At 48.5% G+C, this 25,652-nt stretch overlaps 1 protein-coding gene across 1 annotated transcript; it reads right to left on the reverse strand.

The window, feature by feature from the left end:
- Positions 1-3,319: 3,319 nt before the first annotated feature.
- On the reverse strand, positions 3,320-24,495 carry CASP9 (caspase 9). Its single transcript, XM_058552957.1, has 9 exons — positions 24,316-24,495; positions 20,603-20,984; positions 14,974-15,008; positions 13,910-14,086; positions 13,357-13,446; positions 12,032-12,179; positions 5,446-5,625; positions 4,710-4,819; positions 3,320-3,652 (listed from the first exon to the last, which is right to left on the reverse strand). Exons 1-9 carry the CDS (start codon positions 24,445-24,447, stop codon positions 3,563-3,565), a joined length of 1,344 nt encoding a protein of 447 aa, XP_058408940.1. The 5' UTR covers positions 24,448-24,495; the 3' UTR covers positions 3,320-3,562.
- Positions 24,496-25,652: the final 1,157 nt, after the last annotated feature.

Genomic DNA, 25,652 nt, shown 5'->3' on the forward strand with positions numbered 1-25,652 from the left:
AATTGCTGTGTGGGTAAAGTTGAGTGAAAAGGCACATACAGGGTGGCCTTGTTCAAAGAGGCTGAAAACAAAGGCATTAAGAGCCAGTTCCTTAGGATTAGTGGGGTGGTTTTTTTCTGCTTATTGTACCTGGTCATGGATGCCAGGAGGGAAGAGAAGGGCAGTCTATGCCGACGGGGGCACTTTTTTACCCACCTTCCGGCATTGCCACTGCCTCAGTTTGCTCTTCTGTAAAATGAGACTTGAACTCGACCAGGACTCCGCCACATTTTTAGGAGCCAGAGCAAGTTGCAGGACTTGTGTGGTGTTTGTGGCAGAGCCACAAAAGAGGGGAAAGCTGGTATCTGGTTTCATTATTTTAAGTTTAATTTGCAATTAAAATTAATTTTAAGTTTAAAATCAAATTTTAAGTTTGATTCAATTGAATCAAACCAACACTCCGTGATGAAATCAAATATGAAACCACAGCCGTGGACGTATGGTCACAGAAAAACCACTGTCAAACGGGTACTGTCAAAATAAGCAGGTGGCTGCCTCCGTGTTTTCCCATTAATACTTGCCGGCTCCTTGTTCATTTGGCCGCCTGTCGGTATTATTTTGCCAACAGAGGTTGGCAAAGGCCAGGCCCCAGAGGTTCCAGAAAAGTTTGTTGGAGAAAAATGTAAAATCAAGAACAGAGTGGCCATTAATTTATAGGGTTTTTTGGTCAACTGGGGAAAAGCTGTGATTCATTTTGGCAGAGGAAAATCCGAGTCCAGCTTTTGAGGTGCCACCAGCATTTCAAAGGAGCCTGGCCCAAGAGTGAATGGAGGGAAGGTTGCTTAGAGGTTCTTTTCCCAGCCAAATCCCAGGATCCTTTTCCAGCCCCAGCTGCTGCGTGAGTCACCGTGCAGCTGGTCCTGGCAGCACCTTGGGGTCTCCAAGGCAGGGACCAGAGCAATCGTCCTGATTTTTTGTCCCAGCATCAGCTGTTCCCAGCCGCAGACTCAAGCACAACAGAGCAGGCCGCAGCTGCGAGCACGGCCAGATGTCAGAGGGGATCAATGGGGAAAGCAAGGCTTTCGGGTGGGCAGAGGCCCTGCGTTCACAGGACCGCAGCCAGGGCAGGCACATATGCCCAGGAACGGGTTCCAGGAGTGGCACAGCCAAGCAACCAGCTGTCCTCTGGAGGAGGCTGCCCCGCAGCTGCAGAAGGGCCAGTGAAACCTTGCAGTGGTCCCAGCCCAGGTCACGCCACGTGGAGCTTGGAGTCACACACAGGCGCTTGGGAGCACCTGCCCAGACAAACCCAGACAGGTGACAAGGCAGCTGCCAACAAAGGCATGAGCAGGGAAGCGACAGGAGGAGACAGGTGGCGAAGGGCGTTCATCCTTTCAACAAGTGTTCATTAAATGACAGCAACACGTGAACCTTCAGCATTCACCAGCTTTATTTTTATTTTAGAAGGTAATACAAATTCTTTGGAAAAATATTAAAAGAATATAGGAGTGTATCAAGTAAAAAAGTAGAAGTCCCTCCTTGTTTTACATCTCTAATTCCACCCCCAGAGATAATTATTGTTAACAGCTTGGTGTGTGGTCTTCTGGACTTTATGTGCATATATAAAATACCTATATATGTACACACTGTCTTCTAACCAAAAAGAGGATTTTACTCATCCCACCATTCAGCTTAGTTTTTTCATTTCACACCATCTCACATTTTCCATGTGAGCACATATGTCCATGGCATTCTTTTGAACAGCTAAATAATATTCCAGTTTCTACTCTCACATGGCTGCAACAAACATTCTTAGACACACATTCTTGCACGTTGCTCTGAGTATCTGTGCTATAGAGATCCAGCAGCATCACTGGATCACGGAGTTGGGGTGTTAAAATATATCATATTTAACCGCTACACAGCCTCTGAAAACAGGTGACAGCCCCACCCACAATGCATAACTGGGCCTTGCAAACAGCAGTGGTTGTTAACAATTTTGAGGCTCTCAAACCCTTTGAGAAACAAATGAAATCTAAAAACATGCCCATTCCCATATTGGGCGTATAATTTTTAGGAGTTCACACCACCCCCAACCCTGAAACCCAAACAGGACTCCAGGCTAAGACCCCTCTTTACAGGATGACCCCAGCAGGTCACTGAAAAGCTGGGATAATATCTTTTTCTCCCGAAGGTTATTGGAGATCCTCAGGCAAGAGCTGCATCATCGCCGGCAGCCTCTGATTCACAGAAGCAGCACAGAGCCCGGAAGGAGAAAGCCAGGGAACTGCCAAGCACAGCTCTGCTCTGCTAGGTTACCCTGATTATTTTCTTATGTGTGTCCTGCAGGTGATTGCAAATAACTAACCACCAGAAGTCCCCAGGACTGCTTCAGACTTGGAAAGGTCACAGAAGGAAAATACTACTAATAAAGTCACAACGACATGCATCACATCTTGTGCAAGTCTCAGTACCAAACCATCCTCATGTCCAGGGCCCTAAAAGCAAGAAACAGGCTGAGGTCAGGACAGCTTAAAAGACCTCAGGGATGGAGCCTTCTCTGGGGAAGCCCAACAGCTCCCTGTCGCACAGCACGGTCACCCTAGGTGCAGGGGTCCTTCAGCCAGGAAGGCACCTGGAAGCACAGAGTGGACTCAGAAGACCTGGGTCCGGGTAGGTCTCTCCACTGGTTACCTGTGTTCCCCTGGACAAGCGACTTGACCTCCCTGAGCATATGGTTCCCACCCAGTCGCCTTCCTGGGATGGGGGGGGTCAAATGAAACAAGAGATGGGGAAGTGTTTCAAGAAAAGCAAAAGTCTCCTTTATAAGGAAGAACAAAGAGTGGGAGCAAAATGAGGTGGGAAATAGGCAAAAGCGAGTCCATATTCACCTAAGATTTATTTTTTTAAGAATACTGCAATACAGGAAAGATTAATAATTTTGAAAACTTCACTTAGGATTCACAGATTCCAGCTGTTCAGACTCTAGTCACGCCCAACTTGCTGATCTAAGAGAGATGCTGGTTGGTTTATAGCCAAAAATGCCGACACATCAGTGGTTCTCAAGTGGGGGCCCAGCAAGGGACATTTGGCAATGTGTGAAGACACACTGAAGAGTGCTGTCACTACTCAGGGAGGTGCTGCTGGCATCTAGTGGGTACAACAGACCAGTCGCTAACGTCTTACAGTGCGCAGGACAGCCCCACAGCAAAGGATTATCTGGCCCCCAATATCAACTGTGCCGAAGCTGAGAAGCCCTGCTCTAGGGAAAATACAGGGGTCACAGACCACGGTCACTAGCCACGGACCAGCCACTGGTGAAGAGCCACATGGTGAGCCACATGGTGTCCATGGAATTCTTCCGCTTCCTCTTCCTCCAGCACCGGTCACTTGTCTCCAGTTTGGAAGCTCCTAAGAGCCTGTCTGCCGCCGGTGGGGAAAGAGCAGACTCTCTACAGGCCACAAAACCCTTCAAAGCGTGACAGCTATCGTTGTAGGAAGGCCCAGGCTTCAGCCGCCGCCGGGCCTGGAGCGGGAAGGTTGTGGGGTAAAAAGTAAGGCAGGGTGAGGGGCCCTGGCCTCATTAAGTTTTAAAGAAAAGTTTTTTCCGGAGGAAATTTAAACAACCAGGACTCTGTTTGTAAATCCCTTTCACCGAAACAGCATTAGCGACCTGCGAAAACATGACCACAGGGAGGGAGGTCTGTGAGCGCTCTTGATGGATGTAAGAATTCCAAAGAGGAGCTGGGGGGAATGTCCACTGATCCAGCCCTTTAAAAACAGCTCTACTGCAGCCCTTTGAGTGGGACGTTTAGAGAACAAACATCTCAACTGTAAGCTTAAAAAACTCAAAATTCAAAATTTCACAATTCAAAAATCGACCAAGTTCAAATCATATCGAAAGGTTTGCTTGAATAAAAGCTGAGAGCAGAGATGCGGCCCAGGAGCCGAGTGCACTGCTCAGCCCTGACAGACCCCCACCCTCACCCCCACCCTGCAGGGCCCAGCTGCCTCTGAGGTTCACTTGCCAGGGGCCACGGCACAGGGTGCCCCCTGGAGTTGTGCTAGGTGGCGGGCCTGCTCTTCTTCGCTCCGCTCAGCAAAGCACAGAGCCAGAGCCTCCTCAGGGGAGAGAGCGGTCCCAGCCCTGACAGCCCCTTCTCAGACATGAAATACCTCAGCAGAGCAGGAAGGGCCCACGTGTGCTCGGGGACCCTTGGAGAAAACAACTGCTCTGAGGGGGACTTCACTCAGTGAGGCCCTATCTGGCCCTCCTTCCCTGTCCTCTCACTGGGCCTCCCAAGAAGGGGGTATACTAAGACAGATTCACGATTCTTGAGGGTCAAGAGTAGATGAATACGCATTGGGGCTAAGGGTGCAGGGATGGCCCCCACAACCTGCCCTCAGGAGGTGCCATGCTCTGGCCACTGAGCCATCCCACCCTGGAGCTGAGGACCAGCTCCGTCAGTGGGGGGAATGGGAGGTGTCAGCCTGGGGACCTCAGGGGAGCCGAGGAAGGCCGCCCTTTGAGTAAGGGGCATACAGCACCGCAGGCAATAACATCTCACGTTAAAAGAAGCAAGAGTACCAACTCTCACGGCAAGCCAAGGTGTAGAGCAAAGGAGGGTTACCATCTTTTACCTCTGGTTTGGGCTTGGGGTCTTGCTCTCTCCCACCTGGCCCTGAGGAGGACACACTGCTCCTCTCCTCTCCTTCCCCTCAGCACTCACCCTGAGTAGGAGGGTCTGCAGGTCTTCAGAGTGAGCCCATTGCTCAAAAACACCATCCAGGGTCTCGACGTACCAGGAGCCGCTCTTGGTATCCCGCCAGGAGACGAAGCCTTGGGAAGGAGAAAGGCTGAACTCTGTTACAGAGCCACCCCCACCCCACACATGCAGCCTGGGCCACCTCCAGACTCTGACCCATTTACACAACCAGCAGTAGCAGCCCACGTCTCTGCACTCTGTCCCATTCGTGATCTTATTTCATCCTCGCCACCACCTTGTGACTTTGATTATGATTCCTGTTTTCCCAACAAGGAGGCCAAGGCTTGGAGAAGTCAAGTGTTCACCCAAGGGATAAGAAAGAAAGGAAACTGACACCTGTCACACCTGCCATGTGCCAGGCTCTGTGCTCAGTGATGTGCCAGCCACCTTGTTAACGCCCATGACGACCCCTGAGGTATGATTACTATTCCCATTTTAAAGATGACAAGACCAAGGCAGGGCCAGGACGAGGGTGAAGCAAGTGAGGCACACAAACCCAAGGGTGCGTGCCTCCTTAAATGCTGCATCCTAGGCCCCTCGCCTGCCTCGCCCTGAGCTGAGGCTCAGAGAGGTGAAGTAAATTTCTCAGGGTCACACAGGTGGCAAGTGGCAGAACCAAGACTCACACCCAGGTCTTCTTCACAACACGGCTGCTTCTGGGGCAGATGGGAGGACCCGCTGGGTGGGAGGACGCGCTCACCTGGGAAGGTGGAGTAGGACACAAAGATGTCACTGGCTGTGGGCAAAGTGGACACGGCATCCGGCTGGTCAAAGGCCCCCGGGCCTTCCTGGAACGGGGCAGCATCTGGCTCGGAGTCACTGCCAGGGGTCCTGTCTTCGGGGGAAGTGGAGACCACCTCAAATCCATAGTCCTTCTGATCTGCAGGAAGCAGAGACAGACACCACTTGTCGCTGTAACACACAGACCAGAACCCCTGCTCCTCGCGTCTTGGCGCCACCCAGCCTGCCCAGCCTGAGACCAGCTGATTCCTCTGGAGCCAGGGTTCCAGTGCTGGGCAAACATGAGCAGGAAACCAACACAGAAGTTTTACTTTTTTACTACAACAAAAGTTTTACACACTCAAGTAAAATTGGGGTGGGGAGGGATGCAGAAATTTAAAAAACAGCTATAAAAACAAGTTACAAGGTATACACCCAAAAGAATTGAAAACAGGTATTCAAAGAAAAACTTGTACGGCAATGTTCATCACTGCATTATTCACAAGAGGCAAAAGGTGGGAAGAACACAGGGGTCCAGCAACAGATGAACGGATAAACAAAATGTGGTTCAGACATCCAGCGGAATATTATTCAGGCTTAAAAAGGAATGAAGTTCTGATACATAATACCATGTGGATGGGCCTTGAAAACATGTGAGTGAAAGAAGCCAGATGCAAAAGGCCACATAACATGATTCCATTTATATGAAATATCCAGACTAGGCAAATCCACAGAGAAGGAAGCAGATTAATTGTTGCCAGGGGCTGGGAGGAGGCAAGAACGGAGAGGGACTGCTAATGGGTGTGGAGTTTCTATTTGGGTGATGAAAAAGTTCTGAAATTAGACAGTGGTGATGGTTGCACAACATCGTGAATGCACTAAATGCCACTGAATTGTACACTTTAAAATGGTAAATTTTATGTGATTAAAAAACAAGTCACATTATTCAGCCTTAAAAAGGAAGGAAATTGTGACACATTACAACACGGATGAACACTGCAGACATTACGCTAAATGAAATAAGCCAGTCACAGAAAGACAAATACTGCATGATTCTATTTACATGAGATGCCTAGAGTAGTCCAAGTCATAGAGAGAGAAAATGGAGGGGCCGGCCCAGTGGCATAGTGGTTAAGTTCGCGAGCTCTGATTCGGCGGCCCGGGGTTCGCAGGTTCGGATCCCGAGCGCAAACAGACACATGCTCATCAAGCTATGCTGCGGCGGCATCGCACATACAAAATAGAGGAAGATGGGCACAGATGTTAGCTCAGAGCCAATCTTCCTCAGCAAAAAAAAAAAAAGAAGAAGAAGAAGATTGGCAGCAGATGTTAGCTCAGGGCCAAGCTTCCTCACCAAAAGAAAAAAGAAAATAGAATGGTTACTAGGAGCTGGGGAGGAGGGGAATGGGGAGCTAGTGTTTAATGGGGACAGAGTTTCGGTCTTGCAAAATGAAAACAGTTCCAGAGATGGATCCTGGTGATGGATGCACAACAATATGAATGTACTTAATGCCATGGAGCTATATACTTAAAAATGGTTAAGATGGTAAATTTTATGTGTATTTTACCACAATGTTTTTAAATTTTAAAAAAGTTACCAAAATAAGGTCACAGAACAGTATATAAAGTATGATCCATTTGGCATATAAATGATGGGTGGATAGAGAAACAGAAAGGAGAGAGAGAGAGAGAGAAGTCTGGAAGGAAACACCAATTGTTAACAGTGGCTGCCTCTGAGGAACAAGACTGGGAGCAGGCATGGGCAAAAGACTTTTAATTTTTGCCCTTACATACCCCTGAAGGCTTTGATTTTGATTTTTTTTTCTTTTTTCTTTTTTTTTTCCTGAGGAAGATTCACCCTGAGTTAACATCTGTTGTCAATCTTCCTTTTTTTTTTTTTGCTTAAGGAAGATTAGCCCTAAGCTAACATCCGTGCCAATCTTCCCCTATTTTTTTGTATGTGGGTTGCCACCACAGCACGGCTGACAAGTAGTGTAGGTCCACACCCAGGATCCAAATCCGTGAACACTCGCCGCCAAAGTGGAGCACGCCGAACTTAACCACTAGGCCATGGGGCTAGCCTCCTTAATTTTTTTTATTGTTTTTTAATAAGCATGAACTACTTTCGGTCTCATGAGTTTACCTACCAATATTTTCTACATTGGCCATTTTGGAATTGGCTGCTTTTTTTAATCACATTTGTGGCCTCTTCCCTATCACACATTAAATCTCAACATAATGATTCAAAACAAAGCAAACAAAACAGAGGCTAGCCGTGTTGGCAGCACCCAGAGACAACCAAGACCAACAGCTGGCTGCATCTCCTTCCAGTCTTTTGTCGATTTGTTGTTACCTGGTTATTTGCAGGTTCAACTAATCGTGCCTTATTCCCTTATCACATCATCACGAGGATCTTCCACAGGTTATTACAAAGCCTTCTTTAAAATCGTTGATTATCTCACAGATGGCAGACACACACACACAGACACACACAGAGTACCCCTGGGGTACAACATGGCACTGAGGAAGACATAAAAGAAGATAGGGTCCTTCTATCTGGGGAGCTAAACGCCCAAACTGAAAAAATGATGCCCTCAATTTACATTGAGACTGGGATTAAAAAAATGATATAAAACTCATCTCTCTTTTTTGTAGGGGGGTGCGAATATAATGCAGGAAACTGTCCACTGTATCACAGTGTCCCCTTTAAGACAAACAGGGGGAGAAAAATCGCCATTCTTGGCTTCTGTCTTACGAATACCAAATAAGGTAGCTCTTACGAGCAATTCTCTCTTATCCCAGGGAAGCTAGGGTCCCATCTGCAGGGGACAGAGATAGGACAGAGATGGTTCCGGCAGCCCCATAATAATAACCCTAGCATCCACTGATCTCTCACCTCCTACAGCTGACACGGCAACTTGGTAATTTGTCTGCATTCTCACAGCTAATGTGCAGGAGCCAGGATTCTGCCTCTCGACTCCTCTGCCTCTTCCCATGGAGGCCCCAAGCCTTAGATCTGAAAGGTGGACTATGCTATGGCTTACTCAAGTCACTGCTTCTGCTTGTTTTCTCGGTTGAGATTCTGGAATCTGCCCGAGGTGTCTGGGAATGACTTGAAGTGGGAAGAGGGGAAGGGACCTGAGATGTGAGCGTGGAACTGCTGCTGGGCCTGCCTGGCCACAGGGTGCAGCTGGGGGAGGGGGCACTACAGATGGGGAGGGGGCACTGCAGCGGGGGAGGGGGCACTGCAGCGGGGGAGGCCATAAGAATGGCCTCAGGAGACAGAGGTGGGCAGAGGGACTGCCAGTGAAAAACGGAGAAGAGACAATGGGATCTGAGAGGGGAGTGTGGGAGAAAGAGAATGCGTGGGTCAGACAGGAGATGCTAGTTGTGTGTCATCCTCCTCTACAATCTGATGTGAAGGCCTCGCCTACAGGGTAATGTATTTAATGCACAGCATTTCAAGAACACTCAAAGAGCCTGATTAACTCAAAACTCTCGGTAAGGTGAGACTAACTCCCTCATAAGAATAAATATACAGCGGGAAGAGGAGCTGTTCCCTCAGCACATAAAATCCACAATCACTGTAGCATATCGTTCTTCCTTCTGCCTTCTCAGCACCATCTCTAAACTTCTGAAGGGTGGCCCCAAAGTTAACAGCTCAGCCTAACGGAGCCCTAACAGAGCATGCTGTGTCGTGCTGTAGCACACTACTCACTCACCGACATTCCATACCTATGTTACCGACCACGAGGCACGTGTTTCCACTCTGTGCCTGCACTACCTCTTAATGAAAGGGTGGATCACATGTCAGAGGATTTTAAAATTATTTTAAATTGTAACAACAGTGAATTTCCATTTATTTATTTATTTTTTTGTGTGAGGAAGATCAGCCCTGAGCTAACATCCATGCTAATCCTCCTCATTTTTCTGAGGAAGACCGGCTCTGAGCTAACATCTATTGCCAATCCTCCTCCTTTTTTTTTTTCCCCAAAGCCCCAGTAGATAGCTGTATGTCATAGTTGCACATCCTTCTAGTTGCTGTATGTGGGACGCGGCCTCAGCATGGCCGGAGAAGCAGTGCGTCAGTGTGCGCCCGGGATCCGAACCCGGGCCACCAGTAGTGGAGTGCGCACTCAACCGCTAAGCTGGCCCCACAACAGTGAATTTTCAAATAGCAACACGAGAGTCACCAAAATCCAGGGCAGAAGTTCTGATGCATGTAAACAACAGGACACCCCCCCTACGCACACTGATAGAGAACACGACATTTCGGCATTTCTGTTTTCAGCTGACAGTGGCGCCCCCATGTGGCAACAGTGTTAAACACAAGGTCACGCAGCCTGCGGGGCTAAGCAGGGACCCAAAGGTGGCGTCTTACTGACTGCATTCCAGCTTTGGAATCTTGCTGCTCCCAGTGAGTTGTTTTGTTTTCTTTTTAATGGCAGGTCTACAGTCCTTTAATTTTGCTCACAGCTATTTTTATATGGTTGTATTTCAAATTCAAATGATAAGAATCCACATAAGATGCAACCATACTGTAAGCTTTGTGCCAGGCTGGGTCCCTGGCTGTAGGGCAGACGTGCCTGGCCCTGCCCTCGGAGAGCTGACCAGGGGATGAAACCCTCTCAAGACAAGGAGAAAGTGCTATGACAGGGGAAGAACAGGGACTGCAGGAGCACAAGGGCCAGCTCACCCTGACTTTGTGCAAGGAAGACTTCCTGGAGGGGGTGACAATAAGTTGTAACCAGAAGGATGGATAATTAAGAGCTGGCCAGGAGACAAGGCAGACGAATGGCACAGGGAAAGGCTGAAGAGCAAGCCAGAGCCTGTGACATCCCGGGAAGACTGAGCAGAGTGGGGGCGGACACAGCACGCCAGGCTCTAGGAGGCAAAGTGGCCTGGGCCAGATCACCAAGGAGGCCCCATTAAGGAGTCCAAAGAGTCACACCAGAGATCCTCCTTGCTACTGAGAATGGACAGTGGGGTGGGCATTGGGCTGCAAGACCAGCTAACTGTAACTTTCCCAGAAAGCTAGCATCCGAGCTCGCCCTTCATTCATAATGCCCTTGCCCACTTCGTCTTTCATTTGATTCAAGGGAGAAAGAAGGACCATGCGCCTCAGAGTAAGACCATCACTTGACCACGCATTTTGGATCATAAGAACAAAGATGAGTTAGAAAGGGTTTCTACAACCCCAAGAGCAGCAGCCACCTTCCTGTCACCATTACTCTGAGACAACTGAGCTGGTGATGGGGGGGTGGGGCACTTATGTGACTGGGTCCTCTGGGGTTGGGGGAGGGGGGAGGGCAGCTTTGCAGTTATGAAAATGAACCAGGTGCTGTGTTAAGTGCTATACATGCACTAATTCGTGCATGAGATATTATCATAGTAACACTGTGTGGTAGGCTCTGTAATTATCCCCATGAGCCGAGACTTCTAGACAGTAACTGGCCCATGGTCATGCAGGGAGTAAGGAGCTGACCCAGGATTTAACCCAGTGTTCTCAGTCACTCATGGCCAAGTTATGGGCATGGGTCATGACAGTGACTTAATGCAGTTCCAGTCCAATTATAAATTCCATGAGGCAGAGACCCTGTCTGTCCTGGATCCCCAGCACCTGACACACAGCCTGGTGAATACAGCAGGTACTCAATAAACACTTACTGGATGATCATGTGACCAGAGCCTGCTCTCCTAGACAACCCACCCCCCCACCCCACCCCCACCAATGCGGAATAGTATGGGACAGATGAACATGTGCAGAATATGCCACAGGTGTCCATGTTACACATTATTGGCCTGGACAGCCCCTACATGGGAAGCTGGAGAGCTCAACCGTGTAACACTGCCCACCCCTCTGGCAGATCAGGCTAAGGGCGAGGAACTGATATGCTTTTCAGGCATCCCCGCCCCTGCAGAGCCCTGGGCAGAGGGGACTGACTCCCTGGGACAGAATTCCCAGTGTTACCCCCCCTCCGCCATTATGTCCCGTAATCCAGGACACACAATGTTCCTCTCTCTTCCCTCTTTTTTTTATTTTATAACAAAACCAGGTAACGGTGAAATAGGGCTTAGGTTTAAAGTCAGGGCATGTGGCAAAACTACAAACAATCCAAATAATCCTTAAAAATTACTGAAATCCCCAGTCTCTGGGCCCTTGGGAATTCTAATCATTAATTCAGCTCTGGCCTCCCTTTCTCTTGGATAATGGAAAGGGGGTTGATGGAGGTTGGGGGAATGATGATAAGGAAAATAAGAGAGTTTGTTTTCTCTCCTCTCTGCTCTGTTTTTCCCATGTCTCTAGAGTTGAAGTTCCCAAGTTAAATGAGCCCCTAATGCTACTGCACTGAGATGGAAGACTCTGACCTCTAAAGACGGTCAAAGCTGAGGCCTACTCTAGCCAGATGGAGGTGCTGCCACTCAGACACCAGTGACCATGTTTGGGACCCTCTGACTGCATGGAGGGACCTTTTGGACATCGTGAGGGGCAGGGTGGAGAAGGAAGTAGGTGGCAGCTCCTTCCCCACTAGATTCGTCCACGGGGACGCTGAAGACCTGCTTACCCCCACCACAGGCCTGGATGAAAAAGAGCTTGGGCTTCCCTCCCAAGCTGGGGCAGCCGGTTCCGTTGAAGATGTTCACAATTCTTTCGACGGACACAGGACAGCCATCTGTGCCATAAACAGCGCCCGGGAGCTGGAGGTGGCTAGCCTAAAAGACCAAGAATCCTGGTTACAAAATCAAGAAGTTGGGGTAGGAATCCAGCAGCCTGTTCAGAGGCCTTGTGGGGGCCAAGCATTTAGAAGGTCCCAGCCAGGGGCATGAGGCTGATTTAGCAGGGCAGGTTGGTTCTCAAATTCACGTGCCTATAGGGGCCAGACAGCCTAACTGGAGAATGCCCACCAGCTTCCTGCAGATCAGCAGTTCTCAAAGTGTGGTCCCTGGACCAGCAGCAGCAGCAGCATCACCTGGGAACTTGTAAGACATGCAAATTCCTGGACTCCACCGGACCTCCTAAATCAGAAACCCTGGTAGTGACGACAGCAATCTGGTCCTTCAGGTACCTCTGATGCAGCTAAACGTTGAGAATTGCTGCCCGAGATCAATTCTTCTCAAACTTGATGTGCGTGGGGATCTCGTTAAGGTGCAGGCTGTGAATGAAGAGGTCTGGGGTGGGGTCTGAGAGTCTGCATTTCTCACGAGCTCCCAGGTGATCCATGCTGCCGGTCCAGGGCCACACCGTGAATGAAAGGACCAAAGAGGCAGCCCTGCCCAGCTACAGGCCCCAGTCTTCTCTGTGAGGATGCTGGCCTGATAAGGCCAGATCTTTGTGGTTTTTCAAGAGAAGCTGGAAATCCTGATTTTTGTGTAAAAGTTGCCAGTGTTGAAAACACTGCAACCCAGAGGGGGACTAAAGGCCCCCAGCTTGTAATCTCTGATCTGTCCAAATCCTCAACTTAAAATATGAGGAAACTGAGGCCCAGGAAGGAGGAGGGGCTTGACCACAATGACCCAGCACATGTGGCCTAGCCCAGAGCGGGTCCCGGTGTGCTGACTCCCAGCCAGCAGCAGAGGGCCTGGAACAATGCCCAGCACCACCGAGGCAGGAGCTCTGAACGAAATGCAGGGGCAGGAGCTTTGTCAGCAGAACTTGTCTCCTCCCTGCCTCTCCCAGATGGCTTCTCCCAGGAACACTGCGCCACCCAGGAGGAGCGTCCAACTCCTCGGAGGGCCAGATGGCTCCCAAGAAAACAACGGGAGGTGGAAAGGGACCCACGGCTCTTCCCACAAAGCCAAGGGTGTCTTAGACACGGAAAGGGCTGGGGCTCCTCCACAGCCTCTCTGTGCAGCCTTCCCCAGCACCAGCCCAAGGAGCTGAGCCTCCTACCTGACAGCCGTGAGAGAGGATGACCACAACACAGCAGTCTAGAGCACCATGGTCCCGCCGCGCCAGCTCTGTCAACGCCTGGACCATTTGCTACAAGAGAAGGCTGCAGGTGAGCCAGAACACTGACAGACCAGGCCCCCATCCTGGGCCCACCCGAAGGCCTGTGCAGAGCACCGTCCCTGCTCCCAGGGCCAATAATGAAGTAATGAGGGTCATAACAGCTAAAATAGCCACCTTTCCTGGGGAAAAGGTGCCATGCTTGGGCACTGTTCATTGAATCCCCAAAATGACCCTGTGAGGTGAGTACTATCTTACTACCTAGACCAGGAACCAAGGCTCAGGAGTCACACAGCAGGTGACGGGATAGCCAGTCCTCAACCAGGTCCTCATCCCAGGTGTCTCTGAGTCTGAAGCTTGAACTGGCAAGCCCCACTGCCTCCCACACACGGTCCTACAGACCTGAGGGCTTGCCTTGGGGAGTCGCTTGCCTTGGGGGTCCCTTGCAGGACACTGCCTCACCCGCCCCATCTCTCTCCACAGACGGTGACCGTACCTTGGCAGTCAGGTCGCCCTTCACGTCCACCACGAAATGCAGCAGGCGGAAGCGCCGCTGCAGCTTCTCACAGTCGATGTTGGAGCCGGTGCGGGTGCTGAGCCCCGACTCGAGGCAGAAGTTCACGTTGTTGATAATGAGACAGTGGCCACAGGGGTCCGCGTCCAGGACGTATGCCTGTCCAGTCACAAGGACCAATGTGAACCAGGGACTCACAACGCTCTCCAGGAGAGAAGGCGACTCCCTGGTTTTCACTCATGTGGTTGACAGTCTGGAGAGAGGGGTCAGAAAATGGGATCTGCCCCATCTCTGAGGGAGTAGAAGGGTCTACACCCAGCATTCTAGGCAGAAGCAAGCAGACTGAAACAGACTGGGGAGAGCACTAGCTGTGTGATGTACAAATAGCTTAACTTGGGAGGGAAGATTAGCTCCCATCGCAGTATTCAGGGACGGGAGCTGCTAGCTTAGAAATCTGACACCCATAGACATTCACCCCAAAAGGACCTTACAGATCGTCTGGTCCGGGGAGCACCTGAGAATCGTGCCCAGGCGCACCCTCACTGCTTCCTTAATGTTTCCCTTGTAATGCTCTCTCATGGCAGTCTGTTCCTTTTGTTTACAGTACTTAACACTATTCATATTTATATATTTCTTTGTGTAACTGGCCTCTGCTAGGCTGATGGCTCCATCAGGCTAGAAACACAAGCGGTCTGTTCCCAGGTATCACAGCACAGAGCCCAGGGCTAGCACACAGGAGTCACATAACAAATGCTGCAAATGAGAGAGTGAGTGACGGTCTGGACTGGGTGCCACAGCCAATTCTGATGCCCACCCCTCGTTAGGTCTGACCTCCTGACTTCACAGATGAAGAAAGAGCAGGGTTGGACAATCTGCTCCAGAAAGAGCTGTGCTGGGGTCAGGGAGCCCTAGGGGGCCTGGGACCCTCCCTCCAGCTGGGCTGGGTTCCCTGGGCTCCCGACAGAGCTGCAGGGAAGGACCTGGGAAGGGGAGAGCAGAAGGGCCCAAAGCCAACACAACCAGCCCCAAATCACGTGCAGACTCACCAAATTGGCATTTCCCCTCCATCTCTCCTGAGCACCTGGAGAGAGAGAGAAAAGGAAAATGTGAATGTCAAGGTCCAACAGGGGAGGGGCAAGGGACTCTGTGAGGACAGCCCACACAGAAACGGAGGAACGGGAACACGGGAACACTCACGCACTGCTGGTGGGGGTCCAGGGGCACAGCCACCTTGGAGAACCGGTCAGAAGTTTCTAATAAAGTTAAACCACACCCACCCACTGAGCGGCGATTCCACCCCCAGGTATACACCCAAAAGAAATGAGTGCAATGGGCATAAAAAGACTTGGTCACAAATGTTCACTGAAACCTAATTCATAATGCCCACAACTGGAAACAACCCAAACGTCCATCAACAAGTTGACAGATAAACAAATTGTGATACAGCCATACAAGGGAACAACACTACACAGCCTAAAGAGCAATGAGCTACTGATAACAAGCAACACCATGGATAACCTTGGAAACATTATGCCAAGTAAGAAAAGCCAGAAGATCATATACATTGTGATTCCATTTATGTGACATTCTAGAACAGAAAGGTGTAAGGGAAGGTCCAGGAGAGCAGATGCCCCCTCTCTGTGGAATCCACTGTAGGTCCTCAGGAAATATTTGCAGAATGAATACATGAGTAAAGCTGGTCATTTTCCTTCAATGTCAAAAGAGTTTTCATTTCAATTAGCAAGAAGTCAACTAGCTGCCAGCTATAAGGTTATGAGACATTCTTTTTCTTTTTTAAACAAAGAGAACATGGTGGCTACCTCCAAGTCGTGTTGGAGCCTACACTCATGATCCAATGATGGTGACAGTCATTGCTCAGAGTTCCCCTTGTTGGGAACTATTGTCTCGCCAGTTTAAAAGCCACCCCAGAAAAGCATTTACATCCCATTTTTTAAATTAGGAATGGTTTTACCTAGCCTGAAGACTCCTATCAGTCCACAGCCTTAATTCTGCAACTATTGCTCATTTCCAAAATTCCACTGCACCCCAGAAATATAACCATTATTCACTACTGAGGAATTTATTTATTTCCCCAATTAGCAGTAATGATCGACAAAGTAAGAGAGTGGGAATGTCAGAATAAGAATTTTCTACTGCCTTCCCCCACAAAGAACACCGATTTTGACAATCACCCACCAATGAGAGGTCCTTTGTGGAAGTCCAGGAGTCCAGTGGAGAAGTTCTAACACACCACTGGTGCAAAAAAAAAAACGAGATTGGATGCATTGAAGAGGCCAGTCAGTAAAGACTAGAGGAGGTGACTGCTTCCTCAAATGTGAAGAAAGCAATTCAGTACTTCAAGGAACATGAAAAATCAAGGAAACGTGAAGCCACCAAAGAAACACAATAATTTTCCAGTAATTGAGCCCTAAGAAATGGAAATCTGTGATTTAAACTATTGTTTAAAGGAAGCTCAGTGAGCTACCAGAAAACAGAGAAAGACAATTCAATGAAATCAGGAAAATAATACATGAACAAAATGAGAAGTTTAACAGAGAGAGAAATAAAAAAGAACTAAACAACAAAAGAAAATTAATTGGGCCAGCCTGGTGGCAGAGTGGTTGGGTTTGCACGCTCCACTTTGGCGGCCCCAGGTTCACGGGTTCAGATCCCGGGCACAGACCTGCACACCGCTTATCAAGCCATGCTGTGGCAGGCGTCCCACATATAAAGTGGAGGAGGATGGGCGTGGATGTTGGCTGAGGGCCAATCTTCCTCAGAAAAAAGAGGAAGCCTGGCAACAGATGTTAGCTCAGGGCTAATCTTCCTCACCAAAAAAAAAATAAATTTAATTTTTTAAAAAGTATTCATGTTAAAATCATTGAATTGGGTCTTGTTATTTTAAAAAAGGAAACAAAAATTCTGGAGCTGTAGACTACAGGGAATAAAATAAAAAATGCAATAGAGAGCATCAACATCAGACTTGATGAAGCAGAAGAAAGAATCTGTGAAATAGAAGACAAGTCATTTGAAATTATCTATTCAGAAGAGAAAAAAAATGAAAAAGAGTGAAGAAAGCCTATGAGAACTATGGGATATCATTAAAAGAAAACAATCTATGCCTTACTGGAGTCCCAGAAGAAGAGAGAGAGAAAGAGACAGAAAGCTTATTTAAAGTAATAATGGCTGAGAACTTCCCAAATCTGGGGAGAGATCTGGATGTCCAAGTTCATGAAGCTCATAGTCCCAAACAATTTCAACCCAAAAAGATTTTCTCCAAGACACATTACAATAAAACTGTCTAAAATCAAATACAAAGAATTTTAAAAGCAGCAAGAGAAAAAGTCCTTACATATATGTAATCCTTACATATAAGGGAACTCCCTTAAGGCTATCAGTGAATCTCTCAACAGAAACCTTGCAGGCCAGGAGAGAGTGGGATGATATATTCAAAGGGCTGAAAGAAAAAAAAACTGCCAACCAAGAATACTTTACCCAGCAAAGCTGTCCTTCAGGAATGAGAGAGAGAGAAAGATTTTCCCAAACAAACAAAAGCTGAGGGAGTTCATCACCACTAGACCTGCCTTAGAAAAAGTGCTGAAAGGAGCTCTTTAAGCTGAAATGAAAGGATACTGATTAGTAACATGAAAACATATGAAAATATAAAACACACTGAAAAAGGTAAGTATACAGTCAAATTCAGAATAGTCTAATACTGTAATATGGTGCAGTGTTAATCACTTAACTCTAGTATGAAGGTTAAAGGACAAAAGTATTATATATAAACATAGCTACAATAATTTGTTAATGGATACACAGTATAAAAATATGTAAATTGTGACATCAAAAACATAAAATGGAGGAGAGTAAAAGGGTAGAGTTATATGATCAAAGTTAAGTTGTTATCAGCTTAAAATAGACTGTTATATCTATAACATGTTTTATGTAAGCCTTATGGTAACCACAAAGCAAAAACCTACAGTAGATACACAAAAAATAAAAAGAAAGGAATCAAAGCATACCACTACAGAAAATCTTCAATTCACAAAGGAAGACAGCAAGAGAGGAAGAAAGGAATAAGGGAACTACAAAACAGCCAAAAACCAACAACTAATAAGATGGCATTAGTAAGTCCTTACTATCAATAATTACTTTAAATGTAAACAGATTAAATTCTCTAGTCAAAAGGCATGAGTATCTTTTCTTATGACAGTGCTATGAAATTAGAAATCAATAACAGGAGGAAAACCGGAAAATCCACAAATATGTAGAAATTAAACAACACACTCCTGAACAACAAATAGGTCAAAGAAGAAACCAAAAGAGAAATCAAAAAGTATCTTGAAACAAATGAAAATGGAAACACAACATACCAAAACTTATGGGATGCAGCAAAAGCAGTTCTAAGTGGGAAGTTTAAAGCAATAATTGTCTACATTAAGAAAAAAGAAAGATCTCAAATAAACAACCTAACTGTAAACCTCAAGGAACTAGAAAGAGAAGAATAAACTAAGCCCAAAGTTATCAGAAGGAAGAAAGTAACAAAGATCCTTTGTAGGTCACCATGAAACCTACCTTGGGAAACTAAGGCCCAATACCTACAAAGATACCTTTCAGCAGATCAGGTAAATGAGGCAGTCACTCTATTAAGCCAGAAGACCTAGGCCAGAGTCTTAGCTCTGCACTTAAACTCACTTTGTGACTGTGTTGTTCTCAGAGCCCAGCTTCCCCTCTTGTAGATAGGGTATAATAACAGAGGGGCTTGCCCTGTCTACCATTGCACAGGGTGGTTTTGATGACCTGAAAAAGCACTGTGTATACTCTAAAGTAATACAGACATTTGAAGTGGATCTTATTATTGCTATTATTATTTACCCTTCAGATTTAAGCTCCCCCGGGAATAAATATTCACAACAAACAGGAAACAAAGTACTTTACAACAGAACAGGAAGCTTCAAGTCCAGAATGTTGGTCCTAAATGACTCCAATTAATATTTCCCCAAACCATATAATAGTTGGACTTTGTATTTTGCCTGCCTCCTTATAATAGGATAATAATGCATACAAACAATTCCAGAAACAGTTTTCTTCCTTAGACCCTCATCATGTTTGTTTCTCTGCTTTTTTATGGGTTGTCCAAAATCAGTTATTCAGCACAGAAAATGGATTTCACTTTTTCCCCATCACATGGGAAAAAGTGTTAATACTCGTCGGCAAGAGTGTGGAAAAATGGTCACGTTTGCTCATGGTTGGTGAGATTATAAAATGGCAAATTTTTGAAGTACAAATTGGCAGCATCTATCAGATGGGTACATTTACCTTTGAACCCATCAATTCCATTTCTAGAAACGTATCCCCAGTCAGAGACAGATGCACATGCAAGGCCACTGCAGAAGCAACAAAAATGTCCATTAACAGGGGTTGGATAAATAAAATACAGTGCAAGGCACACGTGAGGCTACACAGCAGAGCAGACAAAATGGGGAAGCCTGGACTGCAGTCCTGTTTCCACTTCTCACTAGCTATGTGATTTGGGGCAAGTCATTTCTCAATCTGTCACTCACTTTGTTCAACAGTAAAATGGGAAAGCTGTACCACCTACCTTACAAAAGAGTAGAGAAGATGAAATTAAATCATTTATGTGAGCACTCCAAACAATGCCTGGCAAAAAGTTAGCACTCAGTAAGGTTACCCATTACTATTATTATCATCATTAGCATCCATACCACACAATGGTCCACTAGGCAACCATGACATAAGAGGTGCGAGATCTCCACGTGCTGCCATGGAAACGAAGCACTAACTGAAAACCCATATGTCTATCAACAGAATGGTTAAATAAATTGTGGATGATTCAGAACAGGAACTACTACCACCTAGCAATGAAAAAGAACAAACTACTGATATGCACAACAACATGAGTGAATTTCACAAATATAATGATGGCGAAAGAAACCAGACTCAAAGAGTACAAACTTTAGGATTTCATTTATAGTGAAGTTAGAGGACAACCAAAAGGGATCTATGGTGATAGAGATCAGAATAATGATAACTTTGGGTGGAGGGGAGTGGGAATAGACTGGGAAGAGGCACAGGAGAGTCTTACAGAACACCACAATGTTCCGTATCTTGATAATTTAGAGGTTGGTTATCTGTGTGTACACGTTGGTAAAAATCATCCAGCTGTACTCTTAGGATTTATGCATTTTACTGGATGTAGCTTTGTGACTGCAAGCAAATTATCTAACCTCCCTGAGCCTCAGTTTCCTCATCGACAGGAATGGGTCTAACGATACCTGCCTTGCAGGGTTGTTGGGAGGGAAGGATGTGTACCATGCCAGCAGGGGGCAGACTCTTGACAGGCAGAGGCCTCTCTCCTGCACCCAGACCTGGGCTAGTGAACACTACCCACACAGACCCAAACGTAAATCCTAAACAATAGCTTGATCTAGAAACACTGATCAAAACCTGCGACATCCAAAAGAGACTTCAACATATGCTTTTCACAGGAAGGGCTTTCCTGAACACCTCCAGAATATTCCACCCATCCTCTATGAGTACTCAGAAAGAAAACACCAAAATTAAATTTTGAATCTCAGCCTGCCCGCTGGACCAGTGGTCACTCCCCAATGACAGCTCGTTACACTCACCCACCAACACTCTCTTGGTACTCACGGACATCACTGAATCCTCCAGAACCAATGTCCCCTGGCCTGGGTGCCTCTGGTCTGAGAACCTCTGGCCTGAGCTTGGCTGGCCAGAGCTCCTCTGGCCCCACCACCACTGGAGTGAGTTTTCCTGGGGTCGGCTTCAATGGATCCTGCTTCACCTCTCTCAGCAACTCTGGTCCGAGCACCACAGGCATGAGGTTCAGGGATCTGACGGTCTCCGGATTCCACTTTGCTGCGTGGCTACTTGTTCTCAGGAATGAAGCCAGCGTGTCCTGGCCTGTGTCCTCTAAGCAGGAGATGAACAAAGGAAGGGCCTGACTCCCTCGAGTCTCTAGATCTATGATCAGCTGCCTGGCCTGATCGCGCCGAGATCCAGAGCCTGCCCGCTGTTTGGAAAGAAAGACATGGCACCATTACCTACGCATTTTCCTGTGACTCTCACCTTGTCCCCCCATTTCCCGTATATCATAGGTCTAAACAATCAGGCACGTAGGCAAAAATTGAGCCTGCAGGTGCACTGAGTGTACGCCACTCGCCTGCCTTTGCTTATCCATTCATTCAGTATTTTGGAGGCATCTACCATGTGCCCAGCACTGTGCTACGTGCTGAAAATACAGCAGCAAACAGTCTCAGTCCTCAAGAAGCAAACATCTAGTGGGGGATGCAAACAGACAAATCAACAGTGACACCGCCAGGAGAGAAGCGCCAGGAGGGAAAGCACATGGGACTGGGAGGGTACAGGGGCACCCGACTCAGCCCTGGGGGAGGAGGTCAGGGAGGCCTCCAGGAGGGGCTGTCTTAGCTGAGACCCCAGGGAACACTAGGAAGTGAACAGTGAATTGAGAGAAATGAGACATGTAAGCAGAGGCGGGGAACAGTAGTGAGGGATGAGGCATTTGCAGGGTCATGCCAAGAAGGCTGTGAGGAGCCAGTGAAGAGTTTTAAGAAGGGAGTCAGAGTCAGATGCGCCTTCTAGAAAAATCACCCTGGGGGCAGGTGGACAATGGAAGGGAGGGAGCCACAGGCAGGTCGGGTGGCAGCAAAGATGGTGCAGAAGTGTGACGACAGACCAGAGAAATACGGAGGGAACGTCGACCAGACTTGGGCATTGGTTGGGTGGACGGTGAAGATGCAGGAGCGGTTAAGGCTGACAGGTGTCGGGATGGCGGGGCCAGCCGCTGAGGCAAGGAGCAGGGTGGGAGCAGGAGGAGATGCTGGTTACCTGCTGGTCATCCTTTGAGACCCAGCACTGGGCAAATTCCTCAGACCCACAGGGATGAGACTCCACCCTGTCCTCAAACATCCTATGGCAGCGCTGTCGAAGAGAACCTTCCGTGGTGATGGACACATTCTTTATCTGCACTGTCCGATGTGGTAGCCAGCAGCCACATGTGGCTACTTGGGTCATACAACTGAGGAACTGAGTTTTTTTATTTTAATTACTTCAGATTAATATCGAAATAGCCACATGTGGCTAATGGCTACTATACTGAACAGCAGACCTACAGTGGCACTGAGAAGATAATGCTCACTAGCAAAACAGCTCCGTGCCCACTTCTCTGCAAGTGGATCACGGTGTTTTCATTTCTCTCAACATTTACTGAACACTCAGACGCTGTGTTAAATGCATCATTTCATTTAGTCCCCCTCAATAACCTTAACGGGTTAAATTACAATTATTACAACTATCCCCACTTTACAGAAAGGTGTTGCAACTTGCTTATACGTAATAAAGCCAGGATGAGGACCCAGATCCGTGTGGCTCCGCCATACCAGGTGTAGCAAAATGGCAGCCCGTTGTACAAATGACGTTCTTTAAAAATTCTGAATTTGTGGCTAACATTTAAAATCAGGGAATTTGATGGGCCGGCCCTGTGGCTTAGCGGTTAAGTGCGTGTGCTCCACTACTGGCGGCCCGGGTTCGGATCCCAGGCACGCCCCGACACACCGCTTCTCCGGCCATGCTGAGGCCGCGTCCCACATACAGCAACTAGAAGGATGTGCAGCTATGACATAGTACCATCTACCGGGGCTTTGGAGGACAAAAAAAAAGGAGGAGGATTGGCAATAGATGTTAGCTCAGAGCCAGTCTTCCTCAGCAAAAAGAGGAGGATTAGCATGGATGTTAGCTCAGGGCTGATCTTCCTCACAAAAAAAATAAAAAATAAATTTAAAAAATTAAAAAAAAAAAAATCAGGGAATTTGACACTGAAATCAAAATTTCCAGCTTCTCTTTAAAAACATGACAAGTCCAGCAACACCAGACCAGCATTCTGGTATGACCACGCTCAGCTGGAGCTGGGGAGCTGCCTGTCATAGTGCCCATTCATGGGGCCTCCGTGGGCATTTGAGTTTGTGACCCCTGTGAATATACCTGAAGGCCAGGATATGGCCTCAAACCATTTCCACTCAGTACAGGCAACACAGCAGGCACCCATAATACTTCTTTTTTTTTTTTTTTTTGTGAGGAAGATCAGTTCTGAGCTAACATCCATGCTGATCCTCCTCTTTTTGCTGAGGAAGACCGGCTCTGAGCCAACATCTATTGCCAATCCTCCTCCTTTTTTGGTTCCCCAAAGCCCCAGTAGATAGTTGTATGTCATAGTTGCACATCCTTCTAGTTGCTGTATGTGGGATGCGGCCTCAGCATGGCCAGAGAAGCGGTGTGTCGGTGCGTCCCCGGGGTTCCGGGCCCGGGCCGCCAGTAGCAGAGCGCACGCACTTAACCGCTAAGCCACTGGGCCGGCCCCCATAAGACTTCTTTTAATGTTATTATTCGTTGGCAATTTTCCATATGATACCTGTCCCATTAAGGACTTCCTCAGCAGGTCAGGCCAAGCTCCCGGATGATGCAGAAACTGGACATTCTGCCTTCAAATAGCCGACAGGGCACTGGCCAGGGGCCTCCAGGAAGCCACACACACCCAACGCACCTCGTGGTAGGAAATACCTCCTGGACCCTCCTCACCTCACAGGCCGGTGGTGAGGGGCAAATAAGACAAAGACATGAAGTGCTTTTAAATAGAACCTCTAACGTTTGCCTCATTATTCTCTTCATCACCTGCATAGGGCCCTCATCCCCCAAACCCCTTACAAAACATAAACTTAACACAAGAGGGGCTAGCCAAAGGAGACAGGGCACAACCAGCCACCATACCGTGAGCCCTAACTCTGTGCCTGACACTATACTGTTTCACTATCTCATTTAGCCCTCACAACAATCCTACTGTTGTCCCCATTTCACTGCCCAGAAAACTGAGGCTCAAAGAGGAAAAGTGACTTGCTCAAAGACACAGTGCCAGGCAGTCTGACCCCCAAGTGGGTGCCCTGAACCTCCACGCTAGAGGAGGAAAAAACACACATGCCTCCCTCCTGACAAGAAGCACGGTGCTGCAGCAGCTAACAGTGTACTCTGATGGTGCAGGGCGTGGAATCAGTTTACAAGCCCTCGAAGAGGTGTTGGGGATTGTTGGTTCCGCTGGCCGATTTCGTGGGCTCGACGCCGTGAGGGAAACGGGGTTCGCACACAGCGTTTCCTAAAAAGGTGGGTACTGGGTGGCACGGACCGGGGAGGGAGGGCAGGAGCTCGGCCATTAAGTCATGTTGTGGTTTCAGCAACCCTCTCCGCGCGGCCTCGCTGTCCCCATCTGTGACATGAAGTCTGCGCGCGGAGGGGGAAGCGGGGGGGACGCCGGCTGGTCGGGGGCGGGAGCGCACCTGGATGTCCTCGATCATGTCGGGCGTGAAGAGCTCGCGGGTCAGCAGAGCGTCCCAGAGCGGGTCCACCTGCAGCTCGCCGACCAGCCTCACCCGGCACCGCCGCAAGAGCTGCCGGTCGGCCTCGTCCATGGCCGGCAGACGACGGGGACCCGGGCCGCCTCCGTCCGCTTCCGGGCCTCGGCCGCCGCGCCCCGCCCGCTCCCCAAGATCCGCCCCCGGACAGGCCCCCGCGTTGCGCCCCGCCCCCGCATCTCCCCTGGCCCCCCCCAGGGCCCGCCCCCCAGGCCGGCCCGCCGCACCACCTCCCGCACTAGGCTCCGCCTCTGCGCCCTTTCCGCCCGCAGGACACACCCCCCGATGCCCCGCCCCGCTCTAGGCTCCGCCTCCAAGCCCTGTCCCGCCCCCAGGACACACCCTCGATGCCCCGCCCCGCTATCGGCTCCGCCCCCGCGTCACTGCCCCGCCCCCAGGACACACCCCCGCACCGCCGCTGCCAGCCCTTAGCCAGAATTCACCATCACTCCGCTTTTACATACTCGGGGGGAGTCCCAGTGCTGGTAAGAGGACAGCCATGCCTGGAGCCATGCTCTGTCCCGCCCCATTCAACCCCTTCCCGGGTATGGCTGCCATCTAGCCCTCTCCCGTGCCCACAATACAACCATAATTCTCCTGCCCCACTTCCATGCCCAGATCTCGTAGTTTAGTGTTCCAGACTCCCCTCCCGTGTCTCATCCACACAAGCCCACATTACACAGTCTTCCGTTCCCTTCTTCTCTCCCTCCTACCCCAGCACCTCCCACAAAGAAAAAAAACTGGCAGAAATCTAGTCCTCTCAACTCCCAGTTTGTACGGCTCATTTCCACATTTCAAAAATAACTGCTCCTGTTTATTGAGCATTTGCTAAGCCCCAGCCATTGTGCTAGCCACTTTATATTGCATTATCTCATTTATCCCTGACTACAATCCTACCAGGGAAGTACTATTCTTTTCCCTTATTTTACAGATGTGGACGCTGGGGCTCAAGGAAGTGGTCACCGTTCAAAGTCGCAGATGTAGTATGTGGCAGAGGCGGGCAGGATTTAAACCTGAACCTGACTCAAGTCCGCCTTAGAATGTATTCTCTTGAGCAGCAATACCTCAGACTCATTCATTCATTTATTCCACAAATATTTATTGAGATCCTATCTGTGCTGAGGTCTGTGCAGCCACCAAGAAGATACAGGTGAACAAAACAGACAAAAAGCCCTGCCCTTACAAGCTTACATTCCAGTGAGAGGAGACGGACGATAAACAATACAAAGAAAAGATATATGATAGATAGTGATAAATGCAAA

The sequence above is a fragment of the Diceros bicornis genome, chromosome 13, assembly GCF_020826845.1.
Source record: "Diceros bicornis minor isolate mBicDic1 chromosome 13, mDicBic1.mat.cur, whole genome shotgun sequence".
Taxonomy (NCBI): domain Eukaryota; kingdom Metazoa; phylum Chordata; class Mammalia; order Perissodactyla; family Rhinocerotidae; genus Diceros; species Diceros bicornis.

Bases quoted from the DNA above. Each gene is read 5' to 3' on its own strand.
- CASP9 (XM_058552957.1), bottom strand. From the start codon at position 24,447: ATGGACGAGGCCGACCGGCAGCTCTTGCGGCGGTGCCGGGTGAGGCTG. The intron at 13,447-13,909 runs GTACGGTCACCG...CTTCTCTTGTAG, and splicing joins AGGGCGACCTGACTGCCAAG to CAAATGGTCCAGGCGTTGAC. The intron at 12,180-13,356 runs GTAGGAGGCTCA...TTGGTCTTTTAG, and splicing joins TCCTCTCTCACGGCTGTCAG to GCTAGCCACCTCCAGCTCCC.